The following is a 27,355-nucleotide window of genomic DNA, read 5'->3' on the forward strand; positions in this document are numbered from 1 at the left end:
GAATGTGCAGACATGACTTTTCCCCCTGATTTATCTCCCAGCAATGGAAACCCCCAACTATTTTTCTCTAGCTGTCTCCGGTTGAGTCTGAAATGACAGTTCAACAATTCAAGTGAAAATATGTAATTGAAACAATCAGATGGTCAGCTGAATGAGGAACAGAATTCTGCTTGTGTCCGTTCCCACCCTATGGCTTTGGAAGTTAAGAAGCTATCCCTCAGCAACACTGCAGCAGCCTCAAATTAAAAATTTATGTTGTTTCCTACTTGTGGATTGCTAATGAATGATATTTTGTTAGATGATTCTGAATAAGCCAGGTTTCTTGTACTAAATCACAATATTGACAGGCATCTGATTACTGGAATATTCCAGCACCTGTTCTTTTATGCATTATCTTAATTTTCAATTGTTAAAGATGATGTTGCCTTATCAGATTCCTCAGCACAAGCATTTAAACCTCTGCCCTGTTTCCAGTATATTTGTGCAATAATTGAGTTCTGCTAACATTAAAGCAATCATGAGTGCCTGAAGCCAGGATATGACTAATACCTCATTTAGTTTGGAGGACGAGCTCATGGAATGCATTCGAGACACAGAAAAATACATCATGGAACCAACCAGGGAACAGGCTATTTTAGATCTTGTCTTGTGTGATGAGACAAGGTTAATTAGTAATCTCATAGTAAGGGAACCTCTGGGGAAAAGTGATCATATGATAGAATTTCACATTGAATTCAAGAGTGATGAACTTAAGTCCAAAACTAGAGTCTTAAACTTAAACAAAGCCAATTACATTGGTATGAGGGGCATGTTGGCTACGGTTGATTGGGAAATTAGATTAAAAGATATGACGGTAAATATGCAATGGCGAACATTTAAAGAAATAATTCATAATTCTCAACGAATATATATTCCATTGAGAAATAAAAACTCCACGAGAAAAGTGATCTATCCATGGCTAACTAATGAATTTAAGGATAGTATAAGATTAAAAGAAGAGGCTCATAAGGTTGCCAAGAAGAGTAGTAAGCCTAAGGATTGGGAGAGTTTTAAAAACCAGCAAAGGGTGACCAAAAATTTGATAAAGAGGGAGAAAACAGAATATGAGTAAACTAGCAAGAAATATAAAAACAGATTGTAAGAGCTTCTACAAGTATGTAAAAAGGAAGAGATTAGCGAAAGTAAACGTGGGTCCCTTGGAGGCTGAGACAGGAGAAATTATAATGGGAAATAAGGAAATGGCAGAGACATTAAACAAATATTTTGCATCTGTCTTCACAGTAGAAGACACAAAAATCATACCAGAAATAGTGGAGAACCAAGGGTCTAATGAGAGTGAGGAACTTAAAGTAATTAATATGAGTAAAGAAAAAGTACTGGAAAAATTAATGGTCTAAAAGCCGACAAATCCCCTGGACCTGATGGCCTACATCCTAGGGTTCTAAATGAGGCAGCTGCAGAGATAGTGGGTGCATTGGTTGTGATCTTCCAAAATTCCCTAGATTCATGAACGGTCCCAGTGGATTGGAAGGTAGCAAATGTAACCCTGCTCTTCAAGAAAGTAGGGAGAGAGAAAATAGGGAACTACAGGCCAGTTAGCCTGACATCAGTCGTCGGGAAAATGCTGGAATCCATTATTAAGAACACTTAATAAGGATGTGGTAACAGGGCACTTAGAAAATCAGGCAGAGTCAACATGGTGAAAGGCAAATCATGTTTGACAAATCTATTAGAGTTTTCTGAGGATGTAACTAGCAGGGTAGATAATGGGGTACCAGTGGCTGTAGTACATTTGGATTTTCAAAAGGCACTCGATAAGGTGCCACACGAAAGGTTGTTACACAAGTTAAGGGCTCATGGGGTTGGGGGTAATATATTAGCATGGATAGAGGATTGGTTAACGGACAGAAATCAGAGAGTAGGAATAAACGGGTCATTTTCCGGTTAGCAGGCTGTTACTAGTGTGGGGTGCTGCAAGGATCAGTGCTTGGGCCTCAGCTATTTACAATCTATGTTAATGACATAGATGAAGAGACCAAGTGTAATGTATCCAGGTTTGCTGACAGTACAAAGCTAGGTGGGAAAGTAAGCTGTGAGGAGGACACAAAGAGTCTGCAAAGGGATATAGACAGGTTAAGTGATTGGGCAAGAAGGTGGCAGATGGAGTATAATGTGGGGAAATGTGAGGTTATTCACTTTGGTATGAAGAATAAAAAAACAGAATTTTTTTACATGGTGAGAAACTACTAAATGTTGGTGTTCAGAGGGATTTGGGTGTCCATGTACACCAAACACAGGAAGTTAACATGCAAGTACAGCAAGCAATAAGGAAGGAAAATGGTATGTTGGCCTTTATTGCAAGAGGATTGGAGTACAAGAGTAAGGAAGTCTTGCTGCAATTGTACGTGGCTTTAGTGAGAACACACCTGGAGTAGTGTACAGTTTCGGTTTCCTTACCTAGGGAAGGATATACTTGCCTTAAAGGGGGAGCAACGGTGGTTCACTTGATTGATTCCTGGGATGAGAAGGTTGTCCTACGAGGAGAGATTGAGCAAAATAGGCCTATGCTCTTTGGAGTTTAGAAGAATGAGAGGTGATCTCATTGAAACATATGATTCTGAGAAGGCTTGACAGGGTTGATGCGGAGAGACTGTTTCCCCTAGCTGTAGAGTCTGGAACTAAGGGGCATAGTCTCAGGATAAGGGGTTGGCCATTCATGAGATGAGGAGAAATTTCTTTACTCAGAGCGTTGTGAATCTTTGGAATTCTCTACCCCAGAGGGCTGTGGATGCTCAGTCGTTGAGTATATTCAGGGCTGAGATCGATAGATTTTTGGATTCTAAGGGAATCAAGGGATATGGGGATCGGGCGGGAAAGTGGAGTGGAGGTCGAAAGTCAGCCATGATCTTATTGAATGGCGGAGCAGGATCGAGGGGCCATACGGCCTACCCCTGTTCATATTTCTTATGTTAAACACACAACTTCTGAGTGTACTTAAGTTACTTTAACACAATGTGAGAACAGTGCTTGCAGTGGAGGTCTTATACAGGTAATTGCAACCTGTAGCTAAAATTGCCAGGATTCAATAAGGACAGGAGACCTTAAGTGAATGAGGTAACAAAAGAAGCAGGTGAGCGGCTGAAAGGCCAAAGTATCACGTTAACAGAGAATGTATCTGGAATGAGAGCATCCAAAAGAAAGCATATCTTCCTCAGGATATAATTTGTGATACGGGATATGTACCAAGTGTTGTAATAGAAATGAAGATTAGGTTATATGGTTTAACAGTTATGTTTCTATGGCGGCACAGACTGAATGGAGATTGCGAGAGTGAAAAGGACAGAAGAGAATGATGGGGAGTGGGAGGGGAATTGAAAGCCAGGCCCTCTTGTGTCTATATTGTGCTTGTCCTATCAAATAGCTCAACAACAGCATTAGCTAAAACTTGAGGATATGTCCCTCATCTGCCCTATTGACTTCTGTTTGACACATGGCAAACATCAAAGAAATCACAAGTGTAAATTCCTATCCAATCTTTCTGTAGCACAATGTATTTGAGTACTTGAGTATTTGAGTACTCATGTCTTACACTATCATCTTCCCCTCCCCTGTGAGTATCTGTTACCAATTAAACATTGTTATCGATTTTCCATTCTGCATTAGAAAGCAGGAGTCTTTTTAAATAATACCTCTATTGTTACTCTTCATATAAAAACTGCTTGGCTGTCCTTCCCCATCAGTGAAAATTGGATATACTGTCAGTTGATACTGAATAGATGGAGAAAAGTGGTCTGTAAAAACAAGAGAGCAATGTTAAACTTGAAGCAGTATAGTTTCAGTGACATATAGGTATCACAACACTTAATTTTTATGACATATATACAATTAAATATTTCTTCCTAATGTGATACATTTGATTTAAAAGCTACAAATTTTACTGTTGCAAAAATTACAAAATGTTTAAGTGTTTTAAGGTAACCTCTGAGAAGTTAAACATAACTATCCTCTGTGCTCTGGTCATGGAGACCTTCATCTTGTTCAATACCATCTATGAAAAATAGTAATAAGAGGGAGAAGTTTCCCAGCCAACAATCGGGATAGGGACAATCAAAAGGTCCTAATTGTGACTGGCACCAATGCATCATGGGGAAAAAAAGAAGTGTTTCCCTGAAACTATCCTCCTGCAATTATGTAATCACACACTCTACCACTAAAAACACATTGATGCATTGGAGAGTTCAGTAAGGAGTGACAACGTTGATTCTGTGAAACAAAGGTCTCTACATTATTAAAAGATAATCACAGAATGAAACCTTTCCATTGTGACCAGATTGTAAAATGCTGACAACAAAGATATTTAAAGGATATGGGAATCAAGCGGGAAAGTGGAGTTGAGGTCGAAGATCAGCCATGATCTTATTGAATGGCGGAGCAGGCCTGAGGGGCTGTACGGCCTAGTCCTGCTCCTATTTCTTATGTCTTATGTAACCTAAACTAAAATCACAGAACTAAAGGATGCAAACGTATAATTAACAAGCCTCAAGCGCAAATTAAAATTAGAAGAATTTTCTTCCCTTAGAGTCATGGACATGTCAAATAGACACCCAGCTAAAGTAGTTAGGAAAAAAGAGCTGAATCAGTGTTGGGTTGGGAATAGGATTGAGGGTTATACAGAAAGTTACAGATGCAGATGATAGGATGCTGTGTCGAATATGCTGGGACAATAGACTGTCATCCCAGGGAGCACAACCAGTCAAGAATATAATATAAGAAAGACAGACTTGTATTCATATAGCACCTTTCACATCCTCAGAATGTCCTAAAGCTCTTCACAGCCAATTAATTACTTTTCTTTGAAGTGTAATAACAATGGCAAATATGGCAGCCAAACTCCATACAGCAAACTCCCACAAACAGCAAACAGAATAAATAACTAGTTAATTTGTTTCTGCTGTGTTGGTTATGGGTTAGAAACCAGGAGATCTCCCTGCTCTTCTTCAAATAGTGCCATGAGATATTTTGGGAGGTGAAATTGGTCTTCGGTGGTAGTTTAAAATGGGTGATAACAAATCGGCAACTCGTAATACACTCCGTCCAATTTTCTTTGCCATTGACTTCATTTTGTACCAGCGCCAAAGATCAGTTTCACCCCCTTTATGTCCACCTGAACAGGACCTCGCTCTAACATTTTCGCTGAAAGATGGCACCTCCGGTAATGAAGCACCTCTTCAACACTGCACTGAAGTATCATCCTAGATTATGTACTCAGGTCCTGGAATGGGGCTTAATCTCACAACCTTCTGACTCAGAGACAGGTTTTACCAACTGAACCAAACTAACAAAGCTAGATAGTTTATGCTAGAGTGTTGCAGAATTTAGCTTTGGAGGGGCCAGGGAGAAATCTTGTGAATTTTCTTCATAAACTTCAAATGACTGGGGTCCATGATAACGTAAATTGTACATGGTAAATGGAAGAAAGAGGACAAATCAACAACACCAACAACAATTTGCATTTAAATAGCGCCTTTAACATAGAAAAATGTCCCATGGTGCTTTTTTTTTTATTCATTCATGGGATGTGGGCGTCGCTGGCGAGGCCGGCATTTACTGCCCATCCCTAATTGCCCTTGAGAAGGTGGTGGTGAGCCGCCTTCTTGAACCGCTGCAGTCCGTGTGGTGAAGGTGCTTCACAGAAGCATAATCAGACAAAACTTAACCGAGCAAAAGAAGACGATATTAGGAGGGGTTACTAAAAACTTGGACACAGGTAAGTTTTAAGGAAGGTCTTAAAGGAGGAGAGAGAGGTGGAGAGGTGGAGGCGTTCTGGGAGAAAATTCCAGTGTGGGGCCTGGGCAAGTGAAAGCAGAACCACTAATGCTGGGGCAAAGGGAGTGGGAAAGTTTATGGAGAGTGGAGAATTGGCCGCCAGGAGAGCATTAGAATAGTCGAGTCTGGAGGTGACAGATGAGAGTTTCAGCAGCTGATGGGCTGAGGCAGGGCAGAGATGGGCAATGTTACGGAGAGGGAAATAGGCAGTCTTTGTGATGGAGAGGATATGGACTCAGAAGCTCAGCTTGGAGTCAAATGGGACGCTGAGGTTGCAACCAGCCAGTTTCATCCTGGCCAGGGAGGGGGATGGAATCGGTGGCAAGGGTACGGAGTTTGTGGTGAAGGCTGAAGATGGTGGCTTTGGTCTTGTTTAACTGGACGAAATGCAGCTCATTACAGGAAAGGAAGGTTGGAGATGGGGCAATAATTTGCAAGGACAACAGTGGGTTTTTTGAGGAGGGATGTGATGATGGTGGTTTTGAAAGGGAGAGGGACAGTACCTGAGGATTGATAGCCATTTATAATGTCAGCTAGCATGGGGGCCAGGAGGGGAAGTTGGGTGGTCGGCAAGGTAGTGGGAATGGGATCAAGAGAGCAGCAGGTAGGTCTCATGGATAAAATGACCTTGGAGAAGGCATTAGGGGTGATGGGAGAGAAACTAGTGGGTTCAGGGTCGGAGGGAACCTTGGGGTAAATTTGGCTTGGTTGTCAAGGGGAAGTGAGGAGAGCAGCAGAGGCAGCTGAACAGATGGTCTCAATTTTAGTGGGTTTAGAACATAAGAAAACATAGAATAGGAAAATGCCAAGTGTGACAGTGAGTTAATGAACAGATAGCTTTTTGAACTGGTTCTAATATCACCTTTTCTTTTCAACTCTCTGGCCCCTTTTCTTTCATCTGTCATTCTGATCTCCCCTGTCTCTTCCTCTTTTCTCTCTGTTTGTTGCTTTACTTATAAACAAAATAATAGTGCCAAGATGAGGCTTTGCGTTCAGGTTCGAGGTGTATTACCAAGTAATGCATAGCATTTATAACAAAGAAGCTTAACTGTGGAACTGCGTTGGTCTTGAGCTGTTTTGGTTCCTATGACAAATGCGCCTGACTCATGATAGGAATGAAAGTGAAGCATGTAATATAAGTCTGTCTAGAAAGACAAAACCCCCTGTTATCACAGCCTAGGAGCCTCAGCCATTTCCAAACATCAATCTGTATCCTGCAGCATGGAAGATATCTCGTGTATGACAGCTCTAAATCGGTTTGTACTGTTATTTTGTGAACAAGTTGGATCCCTGCATTATGTAATATAAAATCTCCCTGAGCACATGATTATTATCTTCTTCCTCTCGCCCACAAATGGTTGCTCTTTAGCTGCCTAATTTGTAAAGGTTCAATGTCAGCAAGGTAATGTACACGCTCACTGGGAAGATTCATACACTTACATTAGCATTTTCAGATCACTTCTAATCACTCGTGCCAAATAAGAAAAAAATAATTACCTGTCACCCACCTTACTGTTGTTTGCAGTGAACAAAATCATTAGGTAAATTATCCCTCTAGGAATTTTTATGTGAAAATGTACATTCTTAGTATACATTATCCCTACTCCGGCTTTACTCCTTCATAATCTTACTATATGCTGCTCTGGACTTCTAGTTTATTCCTACTTAAAGTGATATCTTGAATTCAGCTCATTATCATCTTGATGCTTTCTTGCATACAGAATTTTAGGCTAAATTTTTGTACTGATCAATATGAGGTCTGTCACTGCTAGATAATAATATGTTTCCATTTCTAGCACTAGGGGACATCGCTATGCACTCGCAAGTCAAGCACAACACAACCAGATGGAGCCAAGAATAAAAGTTCTATTCAACCTCCTCATCACTATTGACAGCCCAGGATTTTAATGCAAAAAATACTGCAGGTATCGGAAATATTAAAGAAAAACAGAAAATACTGGAAACACACTGGGCTCGCTTCTACAATGGTGGTGGGTTGGCAGCGGGGGGGGGTGGGGGGTGAAGGTGTGCGTGGCAAACCCACATGAACAAAACTTACCATTTCCGACTCGAGCGCATGTTGATTGCTGATGATTGACGTCCTCTTCGGGTTTCGTGCCTGGCAGCCAGCCTGATTGACAGACTGGCTGCTGTCAGGAGCTGCAACGCAGCGGGGGGGGGGGGGGGGGGGAGGAGGAGGAGGGGCTAGAAAGAGAGAGAGCGAGACATCATCCGGCACTGGACTGGAAGACTGGGGGGGGGGTCCGGGGAGAGGGGAAAATCACGGGGGGGGGGGGGGGGGGGAGGGTATGATCGGGGGGTGAGGGGAAGATCGGGGGGACATCGGGGGGAAATCAGGGGGGAAACCAGGGGGGAAATCAGGGGGACATCAGGGAAAGATCGGGGAAAGATCGGGGGGACGATCGGGGGGACGATCGGGGGGACGATCGGGGGGACGATCAGGGGGATGATCAGGGGGACATCGGGGGAAGATCGGGGAAGATCGGGGAAGATCGGGGGGACGATCGGGGGGACGATCGGGGGAAGATCGGGGGGGACATCGGGGGAAGATCGGGGGGAGTGAAGAGGGGGACATCGGAACGGGAGACATCGGACATCGGAACAGGGTGCAAAGGTCGGTTCATTTAGTGTTTTCACTTCCGTCTATGGTTTTTTATTTAATTTATTTAGTTTCTTGTTCCCTGATCCGGCCCTTCAGGCCTGATTTTGCCAGGCGTGAATCAGAAGCAGTGGGCAAGCCGCCCAGGTACATTAAAAATCGTTCTGAGTACTTAATCTATGACAGGTAAAGTGCCTTAAGTGGTACATTTGGCTCTTTAACTGTCATCCTGCCAGCTTTAATTGTCGGCGGGTTGGAACCGACTTCTGAACCCGAACGGGATTTCCACGATTTTCAGAGCTCCCCCGTCCCCAACGCACCCGAAACTGCCTCCTAAAATCACCCCCGCAGTATTTGTGGAGAGAACAGACAAATAAATGCTTCAGGTCCAGACCTTTCTTCAAGACTGAAAAAGATCCACTATGATTCCTCTCTGAATTTGTCTATGTTCTATATTTATATGTATATTCCTCCCCCCCCCCCATCTCTCTGTATTAATATGCCTGTCTGCCTCTTATTTTTAAGTCTTGAGGAAGGGTCTGCACCATTCTCTCCACAGATGCTGACTGATCTGCTGTGCGATTCCAGCATTTCCTGTTTTTGTCACAGGATTTTAGTGTGCTTTTAGCTGGGGATTGGGTGGTCTGGGGCCTGGGTAAAATGAATACAAAAAGCCCATTCATCCATCTAACGGTACTATAAAACAATGCTCTTTGATTTCTCCTGTCGCATCCAAGCCTAAGTCTCTTAATAGCACATGAATATAAGGAAGAAAAAACAAATAAAATGCCAGCAGATCAACAATCATTTCCTCTTTCATATATCCCTCTAGTATGTTTGCTCATTCACAAACAAGATGCTTGCCATTCATGGCCTCAATGTGGATGTTTATTTTGCCATGCTAGCTTATAGGTGCCAATCCCTTCCACTTAAAGAAGCCTTCCGCCTGGCTGGGCTTTCTACCAACCTCGCCCAGACCACCATGGCAGTGGAGTGGTCTTCATCACCAAATCTTATCTTGGCCTGTCTCCCTATTACTTTGGCACCTTCTTCTCCTTTGAGCATCTCATTCTCTTCCATCCCATCTTTCCTTTAAATACTTGTCATTTTCTGCCCCTCCAAGCGCAGAGTCAACTTTCTTACCAAGTCGTCTTCTGGTCTCTGTTCCCTGTTCTTTCAGTCGCTGCAAAGTGACTCCTCATCATCAATGATTTGAACCAACATTTCAACTATCCTAGACCCCCCTCTCTGACTTTACTGCCCTCCTGCCTTCCCTTAATCTCTCTCTTCATATAAACTCCACCACCCATATCCTTGCGCAACCCTTTACCTCTCTTCACCCAAGTTCTCATTCACTTACTAGGCAATCTCTGATTACTTCCTCATCTCCCTTACTACTCACATCCATTACCCTCCTTCAAACCCACTGTTCTCACCATTCTTCCATGGAAAAAACTTTGTCCCAGCTCAAAAATTCCTAACTCCCTCGCTTTTGGTCCGCCACCTGTCATCACACCTCTGTTAATGTCAACCTGCTTAACCACTCCCTCACCTCTGCTTTCAACAGCCTTGTTCCAGGCAAACTATCTCCCACCCTTGTCATTCCTTCCGCTATAGCCCCCATCTTTACTCCTTCAAGTAAGAATGGGCTCAAATTTGAGTGTACATGACACACAACAGATCTGGTCATCAATCAACGGATACAGTTTGACAACATCAAGTATTAACATTATTTTATTCATCAAAAAACACCTATTACTTCATAGTTATCCAGGAGGATAAAGACAACCCAAGGATCCTTTTTTCCATGATGGCTTCCTTTTTTCCCTCTCCCAGCTTCCTCAGGAACCAAATGCAAGGAGCTCACAGATATTTCTGTCTCCTAAACCAAGACCATCCATGCAGCTGCTTCCACTGCTTCTTCCAACCCCTAATGTTATTTACATTACACAAATACAAGTTATTGCTTCCACCCCGCTCCGCCTTCCAGGATAGAGGGGTGCATTTTATAAAAAGTCCTCTTTACTTGATAAAATTACATTTAACTAGATTTGGTGGTGATACCCCTCTGAAAAGAAACATAACAACAAAAAATTCACACTTATCAGGGTTCCTAATGGTTAATTTAATAAATGGTGCCCAGTTTGTTTGATTTCCTCTTAAATAGATCCCGACAGCAAGATTTTTGCTTTAAGAAAGAAATGACTTACGTTCCAGAAAATCCGCACAAACTTCTTCCAATAAACTTTTTCGTTTTCTAGATTCTTTTTAAAAAGTCAGACATTGTTATTAAGTAGCCCTATAACTGCAAGAGTCCCCCCAGGCCACAACACCATGAGGCAATGCGGCACAGATTCAGATAAATGGTACCCAATGTTAGGCCCAACAGTCTTTCAAGCAGAGTAAAATGGTAAGTTACATTTGGGACCTTTCTATTAATGCTAACAATACAAAAAAAGCCATGATTCTGTATCAACAACAACAAATTGCATTTATATAATGCCTTTAACATAATAAAACGTCCCAAGGCGCTTCACAGGAGCAAAATTTGACACTGGAAATTATCCACTTTTCAATACTGCTAGGGGAAGAACCCACCCCTGACACAAACTGCATTTTTGGAACCCTTGAAAGAAGCCTTGAAACAGAATAATTCCCATGATTTTTTAAATTATAAAACTAAACTTACCGTAAATGTACACGCTCGTGAGGTTTGCAGAAACCCTCATCCACTTCAACCTGTCCTCGTCATTATTTGGCAGGCTTTTCCATTCTATCACAAAAGACGTTGGTTGGTAATTCAGAGGAAACAGACTCCAAGAAACAATTACACAACTCCTGTTCATCATGGAGGCATAAAGCGATCGAAGAGCTTGCACTGCTGTGATCAAACATTTTTTTAAAAATTACATAAGATGATGACAGTAAATTCAAAGCTCTCATTCCTCAATAGTTGAAATTATTAATTATACAGATAATAAAATTGATTCATTAATTTACTGTATTCTCATTTTACACAGAATTCTTATTGTGTTACGTATCAGCTACTTATTTTTCCTATCCTTTCCTCTTATTTCCAATTTTCTCCCACCCCCTCACTTAAAGTAGTGACTCATGCAGAGGTATAGTTCCACAATGTTGTTTCCTTCAACACAAGCACAGTTCCACAGTATTACAATTGGTATTTTTCATGTTTTAACCTAAATAGTGAATGCCAGCAAGCTAATCAACCATAAGCAGGAATCACAGCCAGGTCAAAACCTGCCCTCAACCACATCTTTGCATCTGCACTTTCTAACAGGGGTCATTGGAAAAGGAACAGGACCCCTACCTGATCTGTTCCTTCCCTAGCCTGGGGGCACTAAAGCCAATTATAATACCCCCACTGCTCTCCTGGGTGTGATTTACCATCTCTGCATAGTTCTGTTTACACATGGACATTCCTGTTCTCTGTGGTCTGGGTTTATGACATGCAGTGTAATCACCCATTGATCTATAGGGACAGCTATTTTAAAAGGAACACTTATAGTCACAGAGTAGACAAGCGTATTGAACCAACCTTTGCTGCTGTCCTTTGACAATATTAGTTTAAAATTCCTTCTAGAAGAACCAATAGAATTGAAAGCAATCACCGAGACACTTTTAATTTCATTAGTCAGGGGAAAGATGTAACTTGTAACGTCTCCAACGTGTTCCAGCCAGGTAATGTTTTCTGTTGATTGGAATTTCAATTTAAAACCCTTCACGCTGCACAAGGCTTCACCTTTTGTCAGATGCTGCATTGCAAACAAAAAAGATTATCATTTTGTTGAAAAAAAGACTTCAAATTACAGGAAAGATGCGATTGCACTAGAGAGGGTACAGAGCAGATTTACAAGAATGTTGCCAGGTCTGGAGAATTTTTAGCTATGAGGAAAGGGTGGATAGGCTGTTTTCTTTGGAACAGAGGAGACTGAGAGGAGATTTAATTGAGGTGTATAAAATTATGAGGGGCCTAGATAGAGTGGACAGGAAGGTCCTATTTCCTTTAGCAGAGAGGTCAATAACCAGGCGCCATAGATTTAAAGTAATTGGTAGAAGGATTAGAGGGGAGCTGGGGAAAACATTTTTCACCCAGAGGGTGTTGGGGGTCTGGAACTCACTACCCGAAAGGATGGTAGAGGCAGAAACCCTCATCACATTCAAAAGGTACTTGGATATGCACTTGAAGTGCCATAACCTACGAGGCTATGGACCAAGTGCTGGAAAGTGGGATTAGGCTAAGTAGCTCTATTTCGACTGGCACAGACACAATGGGCCGAATGGCCTCCTTCTATGCCATAAATTTTCTCTGTTTCTATGTTTCTAAATTAATTTTCTATTCATACCATTTGTAATTACAATAACAGTACTGATTTTAAATTGCACACTTAATTGGCTAGTACACTACTTATAAAACTACCATGGTTGTTCATTCATGGAAATTAAAGACGAGGCCATCAAAAGTTCATTTCACAATGCATGACTATTTACTCAGCTGGGACAAACTGTGTATGTTTTCAAAAAAATGCTGTATTTTTCTTATGTTGTTATGTTTTTCTTGTCTCTTTCCCTTTTTGCTTATTATTTATGTTTCTTGCTTTTATTTCTTACTTGTATTGCTCTCTCATGCATCAATTTACAAATTTATATCTGTTGCTTTTTTGTGTGTGTACATTAAAAACAATGTTTGTTGCAGCATTTCATTCCAAAATGCATTGAAACTCCTATGTCAGGCTATGTCTATGGCAAAATCCATTTTAAAAGTGTCAACAATTAGAGGTAGTACCAATTACATCTGTGGATTGTGCTAAGCCAGGCCTCATCAATTGTATTTTGTCACGTAATGTTAATTTGCAGTAAAAGAGCTTGAACTGTAAATTTTGCTTCTTGAAGCAGTGCAGAATACTACCAGAAAGCCATTGGATGGCAGATTATCACAATCCTTTCCTCAAAGCCAGAACATATCGAATCAGAAAGGTACATTTTGCAACAGCAGCCTTGAAAACTCATTAAAACATTTAGTCAGGCTGTTTTTTTTAAAACAATATCACTTCCCAGTGTCCCACTTGCCAACATGTCATTCCATCTGCCTGCACCTTCTCCACATTGTTTTAGCCACACGTTCAACAATATTGTTGTTGCACTCAACTGAACAAAGTCCATCTATTATTATATATTAATATTATACATTGAGGCAAGAAGAGGGTTCCCCTCAGCCCAAATATGCCTACCCTTCTCTGCTGCATCATTTCAAACAGTACATCTAAACTGCTATAACTGAAGAGGGAAGTGCTACGCATGTTTCCTGATGACTGTCTATAGCCACTCTTCAATGCAGCCAGAGAAATCAGCTAGTTCTAATAAAGCAGCAGCCCTTTAAGAGCTGCTGATCTTAAAATTACCCATGATTCTTCCATTCATTATGATTTGTTTGCTTGTGGAAAATATGTTTGGAACAAATTGAAAACATTATAATGAGCTGACCTCACTGAATCTGACAAAGTCAGCTGCCTAGTTGCACAAAGGATCATGGGAGTTCATCTATCCTAGCTCCATTTTTGACAAGATCACTGAATCAGCTCTATAGAGTGAAGTCTATTTTGTAATCAACCCACTATAAGTATTAATTCAGTCTAATTGCCCAATTCGGTTAAAGACCCGTGAGCTGAACATAGACTGTGCCCCTTTTATATTTTCCTTCCCTCAACATGACAAATGCAGTCTCTAGATTTCACAAAGATAGGCTCCGGGAATTTCCTTGGGGGTTCTCATTATTGGCTGCCATAACTTCGGCGGAGGATCGTTGGAAACACTGGATAGACTTTTAAATGAGGTTTCCAATGATCTTCCGAAGTTACGGCGGCTGATTGGGAGAATCCCCAAGGAAATTCCGAACGAAGATGTATAGCCATACTAATAGTTTCTCTGAGTGAGTTATAGGCGAATAATAATATTAAGTACACTGGGAAAAAAAACTTACATAAGTAGATTTCAGTGCAGAAAGTTTACTCAAAATAAAACTGAGCAGTAAACACAACTTACAGGTGAGCTTAAGATCTATTTTAATGTATGGAATCCATTGTGGTTTTTTCCACTTTCTCGCCTGTTCCTCCCAGTCTTTCTGAGCCAAGAGGGCAGGTAAGTTAGGTTCTGTTCCCAGGCTTCCTCCAAGACCAATCTAAGCCAAGAACTAGGTGGAGCCCAGTGATAACACTTGCCCATTTATTCCTCCTTTCCCCTCCAATTTCTGAAACTCTTGAGGTTCACTTGGTAACTCCCCAGAACAGTGTGACTGAGATAAGGAACTTCATGAGATGGGATGAATTGAATTGGCACACTATCTGACCATGGCACTGCTTGTTGATGTTCCACCTCACTGCACCATCATGCCCTGCACCATATACTTCGTTGATCACTGACATTTTTCAAAAGAAAACTTCCTTACCTTCCATATCAGAGTGACGTTTGTCTGCTTGGTCAAGGGATTAGTGTCAATAAATCTCCAAAAATCAGGTCCTGTTGTCGGAGCTAAAGGAGAAAATATTAAAATAGCATTTTGATTTTAACATGAACAAATAACGTGACAAATAATTCTCAAAATATGGTGATGTCTAATCTGGAGATATATTATTGTAGAAATAAAAAGGAATGAATGTAGAAAATAAAATAAACACAGAAAATGCTGATTGGTCATCTGAAAGAGAAAGATTGATTAACATTTCAGGTACATTATTGTTGCAGTGCTGCATTCTCAGAAAGTAGTTCAGTCCTACAGACCTTATGACCACAAAGCAGAATTCTCAGTAGATCTGTATTTCTCCAGTATATTAACAGCATAAATCACCAGACACTAGGGGATTTTCACCACCCATTCCACAGGCCTTCCATTCTAGGGCACTCAGTACGTACATCGTGTACTCCCAAGTGAGGTACATCATATGTTAGGCGCAGAGTAAAGGTTCCTGCCCGCAGGATGGGCCACAGCACAAAACTGTTCCCTATTTTAGCAGTAACTCACAATCACATTTAAAGAAGCCATAGAATATGTAGGATGAAGTTCAGAAAAAATGTCATCACAGTACATTTTTTTGGTGGTTTTCTGAAGTTAGGACTGAGACACACTGACATGGAAAATAGCAAGAGTTTTAGCCTGTGCCCAAGCTCTGTTCAAATTTGAGGAGTGCTTGATGTTGATATTGGGTGCACAAAATGGGGACTGAATCCCCCCCCCCACCTTAATAACCAAAAAATGACCATTAAAGTTTGAAATTACTTAATAGCTAGACATCGGTCTAGTTATAGGCTGCTGGAACATTTGCTAACTTGTGAAATGACTTACTTTGATAAACTATTTGAAAAAAATACTGACGTCATTAATTGCTACTTTGGCTCTGCGCACTCAATCATTTCTAGCTGAATAGGATGATAGGTTTGCAGCTGTCTTTTTTCTCCCAAAAATAACAGTACTCATGTTGTAAATTTATACTGAAAATGTGCATATTTTAGTTCTCATGTTGCAAACTTGAACTGGCCCCTCAAGAACAGGAAAATCAGCACATTTCCCATTATAGAGTCATCGAGTCATAGAGTCATACAGCACGGATAGAGGCCCTTCGGCCCATCGTGTCCGCGCCGGCCATCAGCCCTGTCTACTCTAATCCCATATTCCAGCATTTGGTCCGTAGCCTTGTATGCTATGGCATTTCAAGTGCTCATCCAAATGCTTCTTGAATGTTGTGAGGGTTCCTGCCTCCACAACCCTTTCAGGCAGTGAGTTCCAGACTCCAACCACCCTCTGGGTGAAAAAGTTCTTTCTCAAATCCCCTCTAAACCTCCCGCCTTTTACCTTGAATCTATGTCCCCTTGTTATAGAACCCTCAACGAAGGGAAAAAGCTCCTTAGTATCCATCCTATCTGTGCCCCTCATAATTTTGTACACCTCAATCATGTCCCCCCTTAGCCTCCTCTGCTCCAAGGAAAACAAACCCAATCTTCCCAGTCTCTCTTCATAGCTGAAGCGCTCCAGCCCTGGTAACATCCTGGTGAATCTCCTCTGCACCCTCTCCAAAGCGATCACATCCTTCCTGTAGTGTGGCGACTAGAACTGCACACAGTACTCCAGCTGTGGCCTAACCAGTGTTTTATACAGCTCCATCATAACCTCCTTGCTCTTATATTCTATGCCTCGGCTAATAAAGGCAAGTATCCCATATGCCTTCTTTACCACCTTATCTACCTGTTCCGCCGCCTTCAGGGATCTGTGAACTTGCACACCAAGATCCCTCTGACTCTCTGTCTTGTCTAGGGTCCTCCCATTCATTGTGTATTCCCTTGCCTTGTTAGTCCCTCCAAAGTGCATCACCTCGCACTTTTCTGGGTTAAATTCCATTTGCCACTGTTCCGCCCATCTGACCAACCCATCTATATCGTCCTGCAGACTGAGGCTATCCTCCTCGCTATTTACCACCCTACCAATTTTTGTATCATCAGCGAACTTACTGATCCTACCTTTAACATTCATATCCAAGTCATTAATGTAGACCACAAACAGCAAGGGACCCAGCACCGATCCCTGTGGTACCCCACTGGCCACAGGCTTCCAGTCACAAAAACAACCTTCGACCATCACCCTCTGCCTTCTGCCACTAAGCCAGTTTTGTATCCAAAGTGCCAAGGCACCCTGGACTCCATGGGCTCGTACCTTCTTGACCAGTCTCCTGTGGGGGACTTTATCGAAGGCCTTACTGAAATCCATGTATACCACATCCACTGCGTTACCCTCATCCACACGCCTAGTCACCCCCTCAAAAAATTCAATCAAATTAGTCAGACATGATCTTCCCTTGACAAAGCCATGTTGACTATCCCTGATTAATCCTTGCTTCTCCAAGTGAAGACTAATTTTGTCCTTCAGAATTTTTTCCAATAATTTTCCTACCACTGATGTTAGGCTCACTGGCCTGTAGTTCCCCGGTTTTTCCCTACTCCCCTTCTTGAATAATGGTATTACATTAGCGGTTCTCCAGTCCTCTGGCACATCCCCTGTGGCCAGAGAGGTTCTGAATATATGTGTCAGAGCCCCCACAATCTCCTCCTTTGCCTCACACAGTAGCCTGGGATACATTTCGTCCGGGCCTGGGGATTTATCCATTTTTAGGCCTGCTAAAACCGCCAATACCTCCTCCCGCTCGATGTTAATATGTTCGAGTATATCACAGTCCCCCTGCCGTATTTCTATATCTACATCGTCCTTCTCCATAGTGAAAACAGATGCAAAAAATTCATTTAGAACCCCTCCTACATCTGCCGGCTCCACACACAGATTGCCATTTTTGTCCCTAATGGGCCCTATTTTTTCCCTAGTCATCCTCTTACCCTTAATATACTTATAAAACATCTTAGGATTTTCCTTTATTTTGCTCGCCAGTGTTATTTCATGGCCCCTCCTTGATCTCCTAATTTCCTTTTTAAGTATCCCCCTGCACTTTTTGTACTCCTCTAGGGCTTCCTCCGTCTTTAGCCTTTTGTATCTGCCAAAAGCCCTCCTTTTTTTCCTAATCCATTCTCGTATATCCCCTGACATCCAAGGTTCCCTGGAGTTCTTGGAACCACCCTTGACCTTTACGGGAACATGTTGCCATTGTATGGTCTCAATCTCCCTTCTGAAAGACTCCCATTGCTCCGATGCGGATTTTCCTACAAGCAGCTGATCCCAGTCCATTTTGGCCAGATCCTGCCTTATCCTATTAAAATCGGCCTTCCCCCAATTTAGAACCTTTATTTCCGGCCCCTCCCTGTCCTTTTCCATGACCACCTTAAATCTCACTGAATTATGGTCACTGTCACCAAAGTGCTCACCTACTAGCACTTCTTCCACTTGGCCGGCCACATTCCCTAGAATTAGGTCCAGTACCGCCCCCTCTCTTGTAGGACTTTCTACATGCTGGCTCAAAAAGCTCTCCTGGATGCACGTTAAGAATTATAGAACATTTGCAGTAATTGTGTGCTTTGAATTTGTAATGTTAATTATAGAACAGAATTTGGGATAGGCTGCTCCTCATGACTCAGTGGGTAATGTACCAAAGGGTGTTGTGGTCAGCAATACAAATGAGCAAAGCCCCAGGCTCTATCGTTCGTCTATACTGTTAGCTGATCTCAGCCAAGTTAGCAGTGGGGGTGAAGCAATTAGCCTGAGCTAGGGAGGAGAAAATTAGCCAGGATTCCTACTAATGTTCACTCTCCAATGACCCCTATTGGAAATTGTGTGTGAATATTGAGCGAGGCCAAGATATCTGTCTTGGTTGCACATTCTGTGAACACTCAATTGTTTGAACGCAAACATGAAGGATGGCCACTGGGTGAGTCATTCCAGGGCAGGCAGAACCTGTGGAATTGTACCTGATGATGAACCGCTACCTTAAGCAGAGAAGGGGAGAGCATGGAGGAAGGGGAAAATGAAAATGGAGTTAAGGAAATGTGCAGTAACACAGAATGTTTCTTCTTTTACATGGTTGTTAATAAAAACAAAAGTTGAAAAACATATATTTTTTAAAGTTTAATGGTTTTGATGCACTAAATACAACCTGAAGTTGTTCTTCAACATTTCACAGAATTAAATGAAGAATCTTAAGTAGCTGAAGTCGTGATGATTAGACTAAGAGATTACCCTGGATGTCTGCAAGATTTGTGTTCACTGAGCTGCTCCATTCACTCTGGTATCCAGGTCCTTCAAACCTCCTACAGCGCACCCGAACTACGTACGTAACACAAGGATCGGCTACTTCAGTGATGACTGATGTATTATTGACAGCGAATAAAGTCTGCAAAGTAAAACAGTAATGCTGAACTATGTATGAACAATCAGAAAGGAAATATATTTCATCTTTTGGTTCTAATATGCGACGAATGAATAGGAGAGGTGCATAAAATTGTTTGTAAATTTTGCAACAACAGAAATAAACATATGCTCTCCACATCCAAGATAGATTTTTTTCATATATAAAACATGGTCTCATCAGTTCCCCTATAGGATAGCTCAGTGAGTAAGTGCTCTGCCTTAAGTACATGCTGCTGAGTTCTGCAGGCCAGGAGCGATTGATGTTTGGTCTCAGGTCTATGCTGAGTTATCTGACCTCAGCTGGAGGTTATGTGGAGGCACTGTAAGTGATCTCTGTACTCCTGAGCTACATATGGGGGGGGGGGGGGCAAGGGAGAGGAAAATCAGATAGGATTCCTGCTCCTAATCGCTTTCAAGTGATCCCCAATGAAGGGTGTGTGTGTTTGAGTTTAACATTAGGAGAGGAAAGCATCAGGCTTGATTGTGATTGCCCCTATTATAAAATAGCTCTGGCTACACTATTCAGGCTTACAGATGATAAATGGTCACTTAGTACCAAAAGTGCTGTTGGTACCTCTGGCATATCGTTCAAAATCATCCAATGGTGAAGGCATAAAGGCAACAAGTAAGAATTCATTTAATGTTCTTACAATACTAAATGTTCTGAAAGTAAGTTAGTCATTTACTCTTTGTTTTATCTTACCCAGAATACAGGCATCTTCACATTCTATCAATGCAAAATCAAAGATGACTCAGACTTGGAAATATGACATTTTTTCAAATGTAATTGTAACAATATATGGAATATGAAATATCCATTAGCCCATCAAGCCTGTCCTCTCCACAGGACTATCTATCTATATATAGTTTGAATGCACTCTATCCAACTCCTTCATTTAATTTCCCAAGTGAGGCACCACAGATAAAGAAGGGGAGGTAACAATAGGTAAAACTCGAGGAGATTAAGGTCTGTGAAATCTTCCCCAACCCGCAAAAAATGTGAATTCAAACTTACTCCTTCAACTGGAATAGAAAATCACACCTCCCCCCACCCACCCCGATCGTCACCTCCCCCCCACCAATCACCACCTCCCCTGACAATCTCCACCACCACCCCCAATCGTCACGCCACCTCCCACCCCGATCGCCTCCCCCCTCCCCGATTGCCACCGCCACCTCCCCACCGATCGCTGTCGCTACCTCCGACCCCCTCCCCAATTGCCACCATTACCTCCGTCCCTGATCGCTGCTGCTATCTCCGCTCCCCCCACCCCCCAAATCATTGCCACTACCTTGCCCCCTGCCATTGCTTCTTTCCTGACTAGATTGCACCCCCCCCCCAGGCGTTGTAGCGGCCAAGTTTTCAATCCTGCTCTGCTGGTGAGCTGTCTGTTACAGTCCGCAGCTCGCCAGCTCGATGGTCCAAGGCCCAATATCAGGTGTGCTTTGGGCCTCACCATTCAGGCACAGGGATCGATCCCTGCGTGCCCAAAAATGGGCACACCCAGATTTGTAGGCCAATATCTTCTGCACTCCAGTAATAGGTTAGGTTAAATATTTAAGGTTAGACATGACAATACTGTATATTACTAAACATAATGTGTGGGTAGGAATAATTGCAATGAAGGTAGTCTTACCTCAAAATTTCAAATGAAAATAAACCACTCAAGCTTTGCTATTGGAGTTTGTAACATTATCTGAGCCCTTCAATGAGATTATTTTGTTGTAATCACTCCCACTCACCCACTTTCCTTTATGTGACTGATGGAAAGCTATCCAGTGCCCTCTCTATATCACCCAGCAAGAAAATTACAGCAACATTTAAAAAAAAGAAAAAGTTGTCAACATAAAAGTTATCTGTAACTTCCTCACTTCACGGTGATTCTAGATATAGATTGTAGCCAAAAATTCCAAAGATATACAAGCCTAACGGAACAAACAAAATGCTTGGTAAATATTGTAAATGCTGGGTCTCACTGGATTGGTGAGTAAATGCACCATATCTTATGATATTGAGCCAAACAGATCAGGAAGGGCACAAGAAGGTAATGGTTATGATACTGTATGAGCAATCTCAAGGTCACAAGATCAAATTCAGCCATAGCAAGTTGTGACATTGAATTCAACAAATTTTGTAATTACCATGAACGCTGCCAGACTGTCATAAAAACTAAGCTAGTTCACTAATGTCCTTCAGGGAAGGGAGCCTTCCACCCTTACAAATGAGCACAGTCCCACACTTTATGGGTGCTCTCTGAAGTGGCCTAGCAAGCCACTCATCTGTAAACGATCATTACAAAATTCAACAATAAGGGAGAAAAAATTGGATGTACCTATCCCCAATAGCTATGAGAAGACTTAGGCAATCTCAGCCCAGTCAACCCTGCAAAGTCTTCCTCACTTTATTTTTATTTGTTATTGCGATGGGAATGGTGCTGGTAAAAACATATTTATTGCCCATTCCTAGTTGCCCTGAGTAGATTGTGTTGGGCCTTCTCCTTGAACCACTACAATCTTGTGCTGATGGTGCTTCTATGATGGAATTAGGTAGAAAAGGGAGGTGAGGTTAAAGTAATCTTGCTGAGTTGCTGCAGAGCATCCTGTAGACAGTACATATTGCAGCTACACTGCGCCAGTAATGGATGGTGTAGATATAGAGTCCAGTGGTAGGAATGTTCCGTCCTAGATGATGTTGAGCTGTTTGGGTCTTGCTGCAGCTGCACTCATTCAGGTGAGTGATGAGTATTCCATTGCATTCTTGATTTGAACCTTGTAGATGGAGAAGAAGCTTTGAGGGGACAGGAGGTAAGCTACATGTAGAAGATTACACAACCTCTGCTCTGCTCTTGAAATGGCTAGTCCAGCCCCTTTTGGTCAGTAATAACCCACAGGTTGTTGATATGGGGACTCTATGTTGGTGTTATCACTTAAGGTCAAGGGGAGGAGGTTGACTCTCTTCTCGTTTGAGATGGTCACTGCCCGAAACTTACATTGCGTGAATGTCACCTGCCCCTTGTCAGCCCATGCCTGGATGTTATCTAGTTCCTGCTGTTGACTAACATGGACTGCTTCATTATCAGAGGAGTTGTGAATGGAGCGGATACTGTTAAATTGTCAGCAACAGCTTCAGTCCTGACTTTATGATGGAGGGATGGTGATTGGTGAAGGAGCAGGAGATGTTTGGGCCAAGGAGACCGCCCTGAGAAACACCTGCAGCAATGTCCTGGGGCTGCAATGATTGGCCTCCAACAATCATGACCATCTTCCTTTGTGTCATGTATGACTCCAGCTACTGGAGGGTTTTCTTCTTGATCCCAACTGACCTCAGTTTTGCTAGGGCTGCTTAGTGCCATGCTCGGTTGAATGCTTCCTTGATGTCAAAAGCAGCTACTCTCACCTCTCCTCTGGTATTCAACCATTGTGTCTGCACCTTGATCAAAGCTGTGAAGAGATCTGGAATCAAGTGGCTCTGGTGGAACCCAAAATAAGTATCAGCAAACAGGTTATTATTGAGTAGATGGTGTGAATGAAGGCTCCTTCTATCTCTTTACTGATAATTTGGAGGAAGCTAATTGGGCAGTAATTGGCCAGGTTAGATTTGTCTTGCTTTTTGTGGATAGCACCTACCTGGGCAATCTTGCAATTGTCAGATAGATGCCAGTGTCATAGCTGCATTACAATAGCTTGTCTAGGCAGGTTGTACATGTCTTCATCACTACAACCAGGATGTTATCAGGACGTATAGAAAAGAAAAGACTGAGGGGCGACCTGATAGAGATCTTTAAGATTATGAAAAGGTTTGATAGATTAGACATAGAGAAGATGTTTCTACTTGCGGGGGAGACCAGAACTAGGGGCCATTAATATAAGAGTCACTAATGAATCCAATAGGGAATTCAGGAGAAATTTCTTTACCCAGAGAGTGGTTAGAATGTAGAACTCGCTACCACAAGGCGTAGTTGAGGCGACTAGCATAGATGCATTTAAGGGGAAGCTAGATTATCACATGAGGGAAAAAGGAATAGAAGGGTATGCCAATAGGGTTAGATGAAGTAGGGAAGGAGGAGGCCCGAGTGGAGCATAAACACCGACATAGACCAGTTGGGCCAAATGGCCTATTTCTGTACTGTACATTCTATGTATAGCCCGTGCTGTGTCCAATGCACTGAAGCACTTCTTAATGTCAAGTGGAGTGAACTGAGTTGACTGATACTGGCATCTTTGATAGCAGGAACCTCAGGAGGAGGCTGAATAGGATCATCCACTTAGCACTTTGGGCTGCAAACTCTGGCAAATACTTGAGCCTTTTCTATATTTGAGGAGGGGGATGTCCATGGTGTCCTCTCCCTTCTGTTAGTTGCCTGATTGTACAACACCATTCTCGACTCAATGTGGTTGGGTTACAGAGCTTTGCTTTGATCAGATAGTTATGGGACCACTTAGTCAATAGCACCACTGCTTTCAGATAGCCCAGTGCTGCAGCTTTCCTAGGTTGGTACTTCATTCTAAGGTATGCCTGGTGATGTTCGCAGCGCACTCTTCTACACTCCGCATTGATCCAGGATTTGTCTCCTAGCTTTATGGTGATGGAGGGGTGAGGGATGTGACAGGCCATGACATTACTGACTGTGATGGTATACAATTCTGTTGTTGCTAATAGCCCACACCGTCTCATGGATACCCGGTATTAGGCTGTCAGACTTGTCCTTAGTCTATCCCACTTAGCATGGCAGTTGTGCCACAATACACTATGGGGGGTGTCCTCACTGTGAAGACAAGGTTTTAGGGGGTAATTTTAACCTACCCCACCCAGCAGGTAACAGACACGATCTTATCAGATGCCTGTTTTACAGGCTGCCTGATTTTACTTTGTATTGACTTCAATGGAAAGTGATATCGGACAGGGTGTAAAACAGGCGCTCGATCTGGTCACTTTTCTGCTGGGCGGATTAGGATAAAACTACCCCCTTTGTCTTCTCAAGGACTATAAAGGAGGTACCAGACTGCTGTTGATATGTACAAATCTGAAACTCCAGGATGAGTCAGGACAGGAGGATTAGGGGGATATCAATTTTTTTCTCATGGTGAATGGAATTTTGATTAGATTATAAACTTTGAAACCACTTCCTGCAACACATTAGTCTTTGTGCGACAAAGCAGAAAATGAATATTTGCACTGGTAACTAAGGTGTACAGGATGTTGCAATTCAATGATGATATTAAAAATGATATTACTTCTGTGGGCAGGACTGGCAATTCCAATACCAACAGGTTCAATTTCACAAATATGAAATAACGAGAGTTAAGGCCTATATACCCGTGGCAATAAATAATATCACACATCTTTCTTTGCATACTCTTGTTAACCTGTGAATTTTGTTCTTATTAAAATGAGCAATGTCAATAAAAACAGAAAATGCCGGAAATACACATTTCAGTCATCATCTGTATGCACTCTTCATCAGAACTGAAGACTAAAAGATAAGCAAGCATTTCAGTAAGTTTGAAAAAAGAGAAAGCATGGAGGGGAGAGAGGGAATAGAATCAACAGATACCTTGAATAACAGGGAGGAAGTCAATGGGTTGAATGACCTGAAAATTGCTTAATGGAAAACTATTAGATGATACAATAGTTCATCAGCGACATGATAGAGAGGCATAAAAATGGTAAAAGAAAATGCAGTTAGGAGGGTGAAAAGACAAGTGAGAGGCCTGCACAAACAAAAAGCTGACAAAATGGAGAAAGAGGAAAAAAAGGAAAGGCTCGATGGACCAGTTGGTCTTTTTGTTTCCTTCGTTTTCGTATGTTCATCAATTGAAACACTGAGTGCCAGCGACCAGTCCCAAGAAGAGCGGAAAAAATGGTCAACATCATGGACCAAAAGTTAAAATTCTAAATTGGGGAAAGGCCAATTTTGATGGTAATAGACAGGAACTTTCAGAAGTTGAATGGGAGAGTCTGTTGGCAGGCAAAGGGACGTCTGGTAAGTGGGAGGCTTTCAAAAGTGTGTTAACCAGGTTTCAGGGTAAGCACATTCCTTATAAAGTGAAGGGCAAGGCTGGTAGAAGTAGGGAACCTTGGATGACTCGGGAGATTGTGGCCCTAGTCAAAAAGAAGAAGGAGGCATATGACATGCATAGGCAGCTGGGATCAAGTGGATCCCTTGAAGAGTATAGAGATTGCCGGAGTAGAGTTAAGAGAGAAATCAGGAGGGCAAAAAGGGGACATGAGATTGCTTTGGCAGATAAGGCAAAGGAGAATCCAAAGAGCTTCTACAAATACATAAAGGGCAAAAGAGTAACTAGGGAGAGAGTAGGGCCTCTTAAGGATCAACAAGGTCATCTATGTGCGGAACCACAAGAGATGGGTGAGATCCTAAATGAATATTTCACATCGGTATTTACGGTTGAGAAAGGCATGGATGTTAGGGAACTTGGGGAAATAAATAGTGATGTCTTGAGGAGTGTACATATTACAGAGAGGGAGGTGCTGGAAGTCTTAACACGCATCAAGGTAGATAAATCTCCGGGACCTGATGAAATGTATCCCAGGACGTTATGGGAGGTTAGGGAGGAAATTGCGGGTCCCCTAGCAGAGATATTTGAATCATCGACAGCTACAGGTGAGGTGCCTGAAGATTGGAGGGTAGCAAATGTTGTGCCTTTGTTTAAGAAGGGCGGCAGGGAAAAGCCTGGGAACTACAGACCGGTGAGCCTGACATCTGTAGTGGGTAAGTTGTTAGAGGGTATTCTGAGAGACAGGATCTACAGGCATTTGGAGAGGCAGGGACTGATTAGGAACAGTCAGCATGGTTTTGTGAGAGGAAAATCATGTCTCACGAATTTGATTGAGTTTTTTTGAAGGGGTAACCAAGAAGATAGATGAGGGCTGTGCAGTAGACGTGGTCTACATGGACTTTAGCAAAGCCTTTGACAAGGTACCGCATGGTAGGTTGTTACATAAGGTTAAATCTCATGGGATCCAAGGTGAGGTAGCCAATTGGATACAAAATTGGATTGACGACAGAAGACAGAGGGTGGTTGTAGAGGGTTGTTTTTCAAACTGGAGGCCTGTGACCAGCGGTGTGCCTCAGGGATCGGTGCTGGGTCCGCTGTTATTTGTTATTTATATTAATGATTTGGATGAGAATTTAGGAGGCATGGTTAGTAAGTTTGCAGATGACACCAAGATTGGTGGCATTGTGGACAGTGAAGAAGGTTATCTAGGATTGCAACGGGATCTTGATAAATTGGGCCAGTGGGCCGATGAATGGCAGATGGAGTTTAATTTAGATAAATGTGAGGTGATGCATTTTGGTAGATCGAGTCGGGCCAGGACCTACTCCGTTAATGGTAGGGCGTTGGGGAGAGTTATAGAACAAAGAGATCTAGGAGTACAGGCTCATAGCTCCTTGAAAGTGGAGTCACAGGTGGATAGGGTGGTGAAGAAGGCATTCAGCATGCTTGGTTTCATTGGTCAGAACATTGAATACAGGAGTTGGGATGTCTTGTTGAAGTTGTACAAGACATTAGTAAGGCCACACTTGGAATACTGTGTACAGTTCTGGTCACCCTATTATAGAAAGGATATTATTAAACTAGAAAGAGTGCAGAAAAGATTTACTAGGATGCTACTGGGACTTGATGGTTTGACTTATAGGGAGAGGTTGGATAGACTGAGAATTTTTTCCCTGGAGAGTAGGAGGTTGAGGGGTGATCTTATAGAAGTCTATAAAATAATGAGGGGCATAGATAAGGTAGATAGTCAAAATCTTTTCCCAAAGGTAGGGGAGTCTATAACGAGGGGGCATAGATTTAAGGTGAGAGGGGAGAGATACAAAAGGGTCCAGAGGGGCAATTTTTTCACTCAAAGGGTGGTAAGTGTCTGGAACGAGCTGCCAGAGGCAGTAGTAGAGGCGGGTACAATTTTGTCTTTTAAAAAGCATTTGGACAGTTACATGGGTAAGATGGGTATAGAGGGATACGGACCAAGTGCAGGCAATTGGGACTCGCTTAGTGGTATAAACTGGGCGACATGGACATGTTGGGCC

At 42.4% G+C, this 27,355-nt stretch overlaps 1 protein-coding gene across 2 annotated transcripts in view; it reads right to left on the bottom strand.

Moving 5' to 3' along the window:
* The window catches only part of lepr (leptin receptor), a 105,026-nt gene that overhangs the window by 10,349 nt on the left and 67,322 nt on the right, over positions 1-27,355 (bottom strand). For both annotated transcript variants that reach the window (XM_067990382.1, XM_067990381.1), the window contains 5 exons: positions 19,134-19,287; positions 14,913-14,995; positions 12,006-12,222; positions 11,136-11,327; positions 3,690-3,791 (listed from right to left, as the gene is read on the bottom strand). In XM_067990382.1, the coding sequence (XP_067846483.1) occupies positions 3,690-3,791; positions 11,136-11,327; positions 12,006-12,222; positions 14,913-14,995; positions 19,134-19,287 (748 nt within the window). The remainder of the gene's footprint in view (positions 1-3,689; positions 3,792-11,135; positions 11,328-12,005; positions 12,223-14,912; positions 14,996-19,133; positions 19,288-27,355) is intronic.

The sequence above is a fragment of the Heptranchias perlo genome, chromosome 9 (genome assembly GCF_035084215.1).
Source record: "Heptranchias perlo isolate sHepPer1 chromosome 9, sHepPer1.hap1, whole genome shotgun sequence".
NCBI classification, from domain to species: Eukaryota; Metazoa; Chordata; class Chondrichthyes; order Hexanchiformes; family Hexanchidae; genus Heptranchias; species Heptranchias perlo.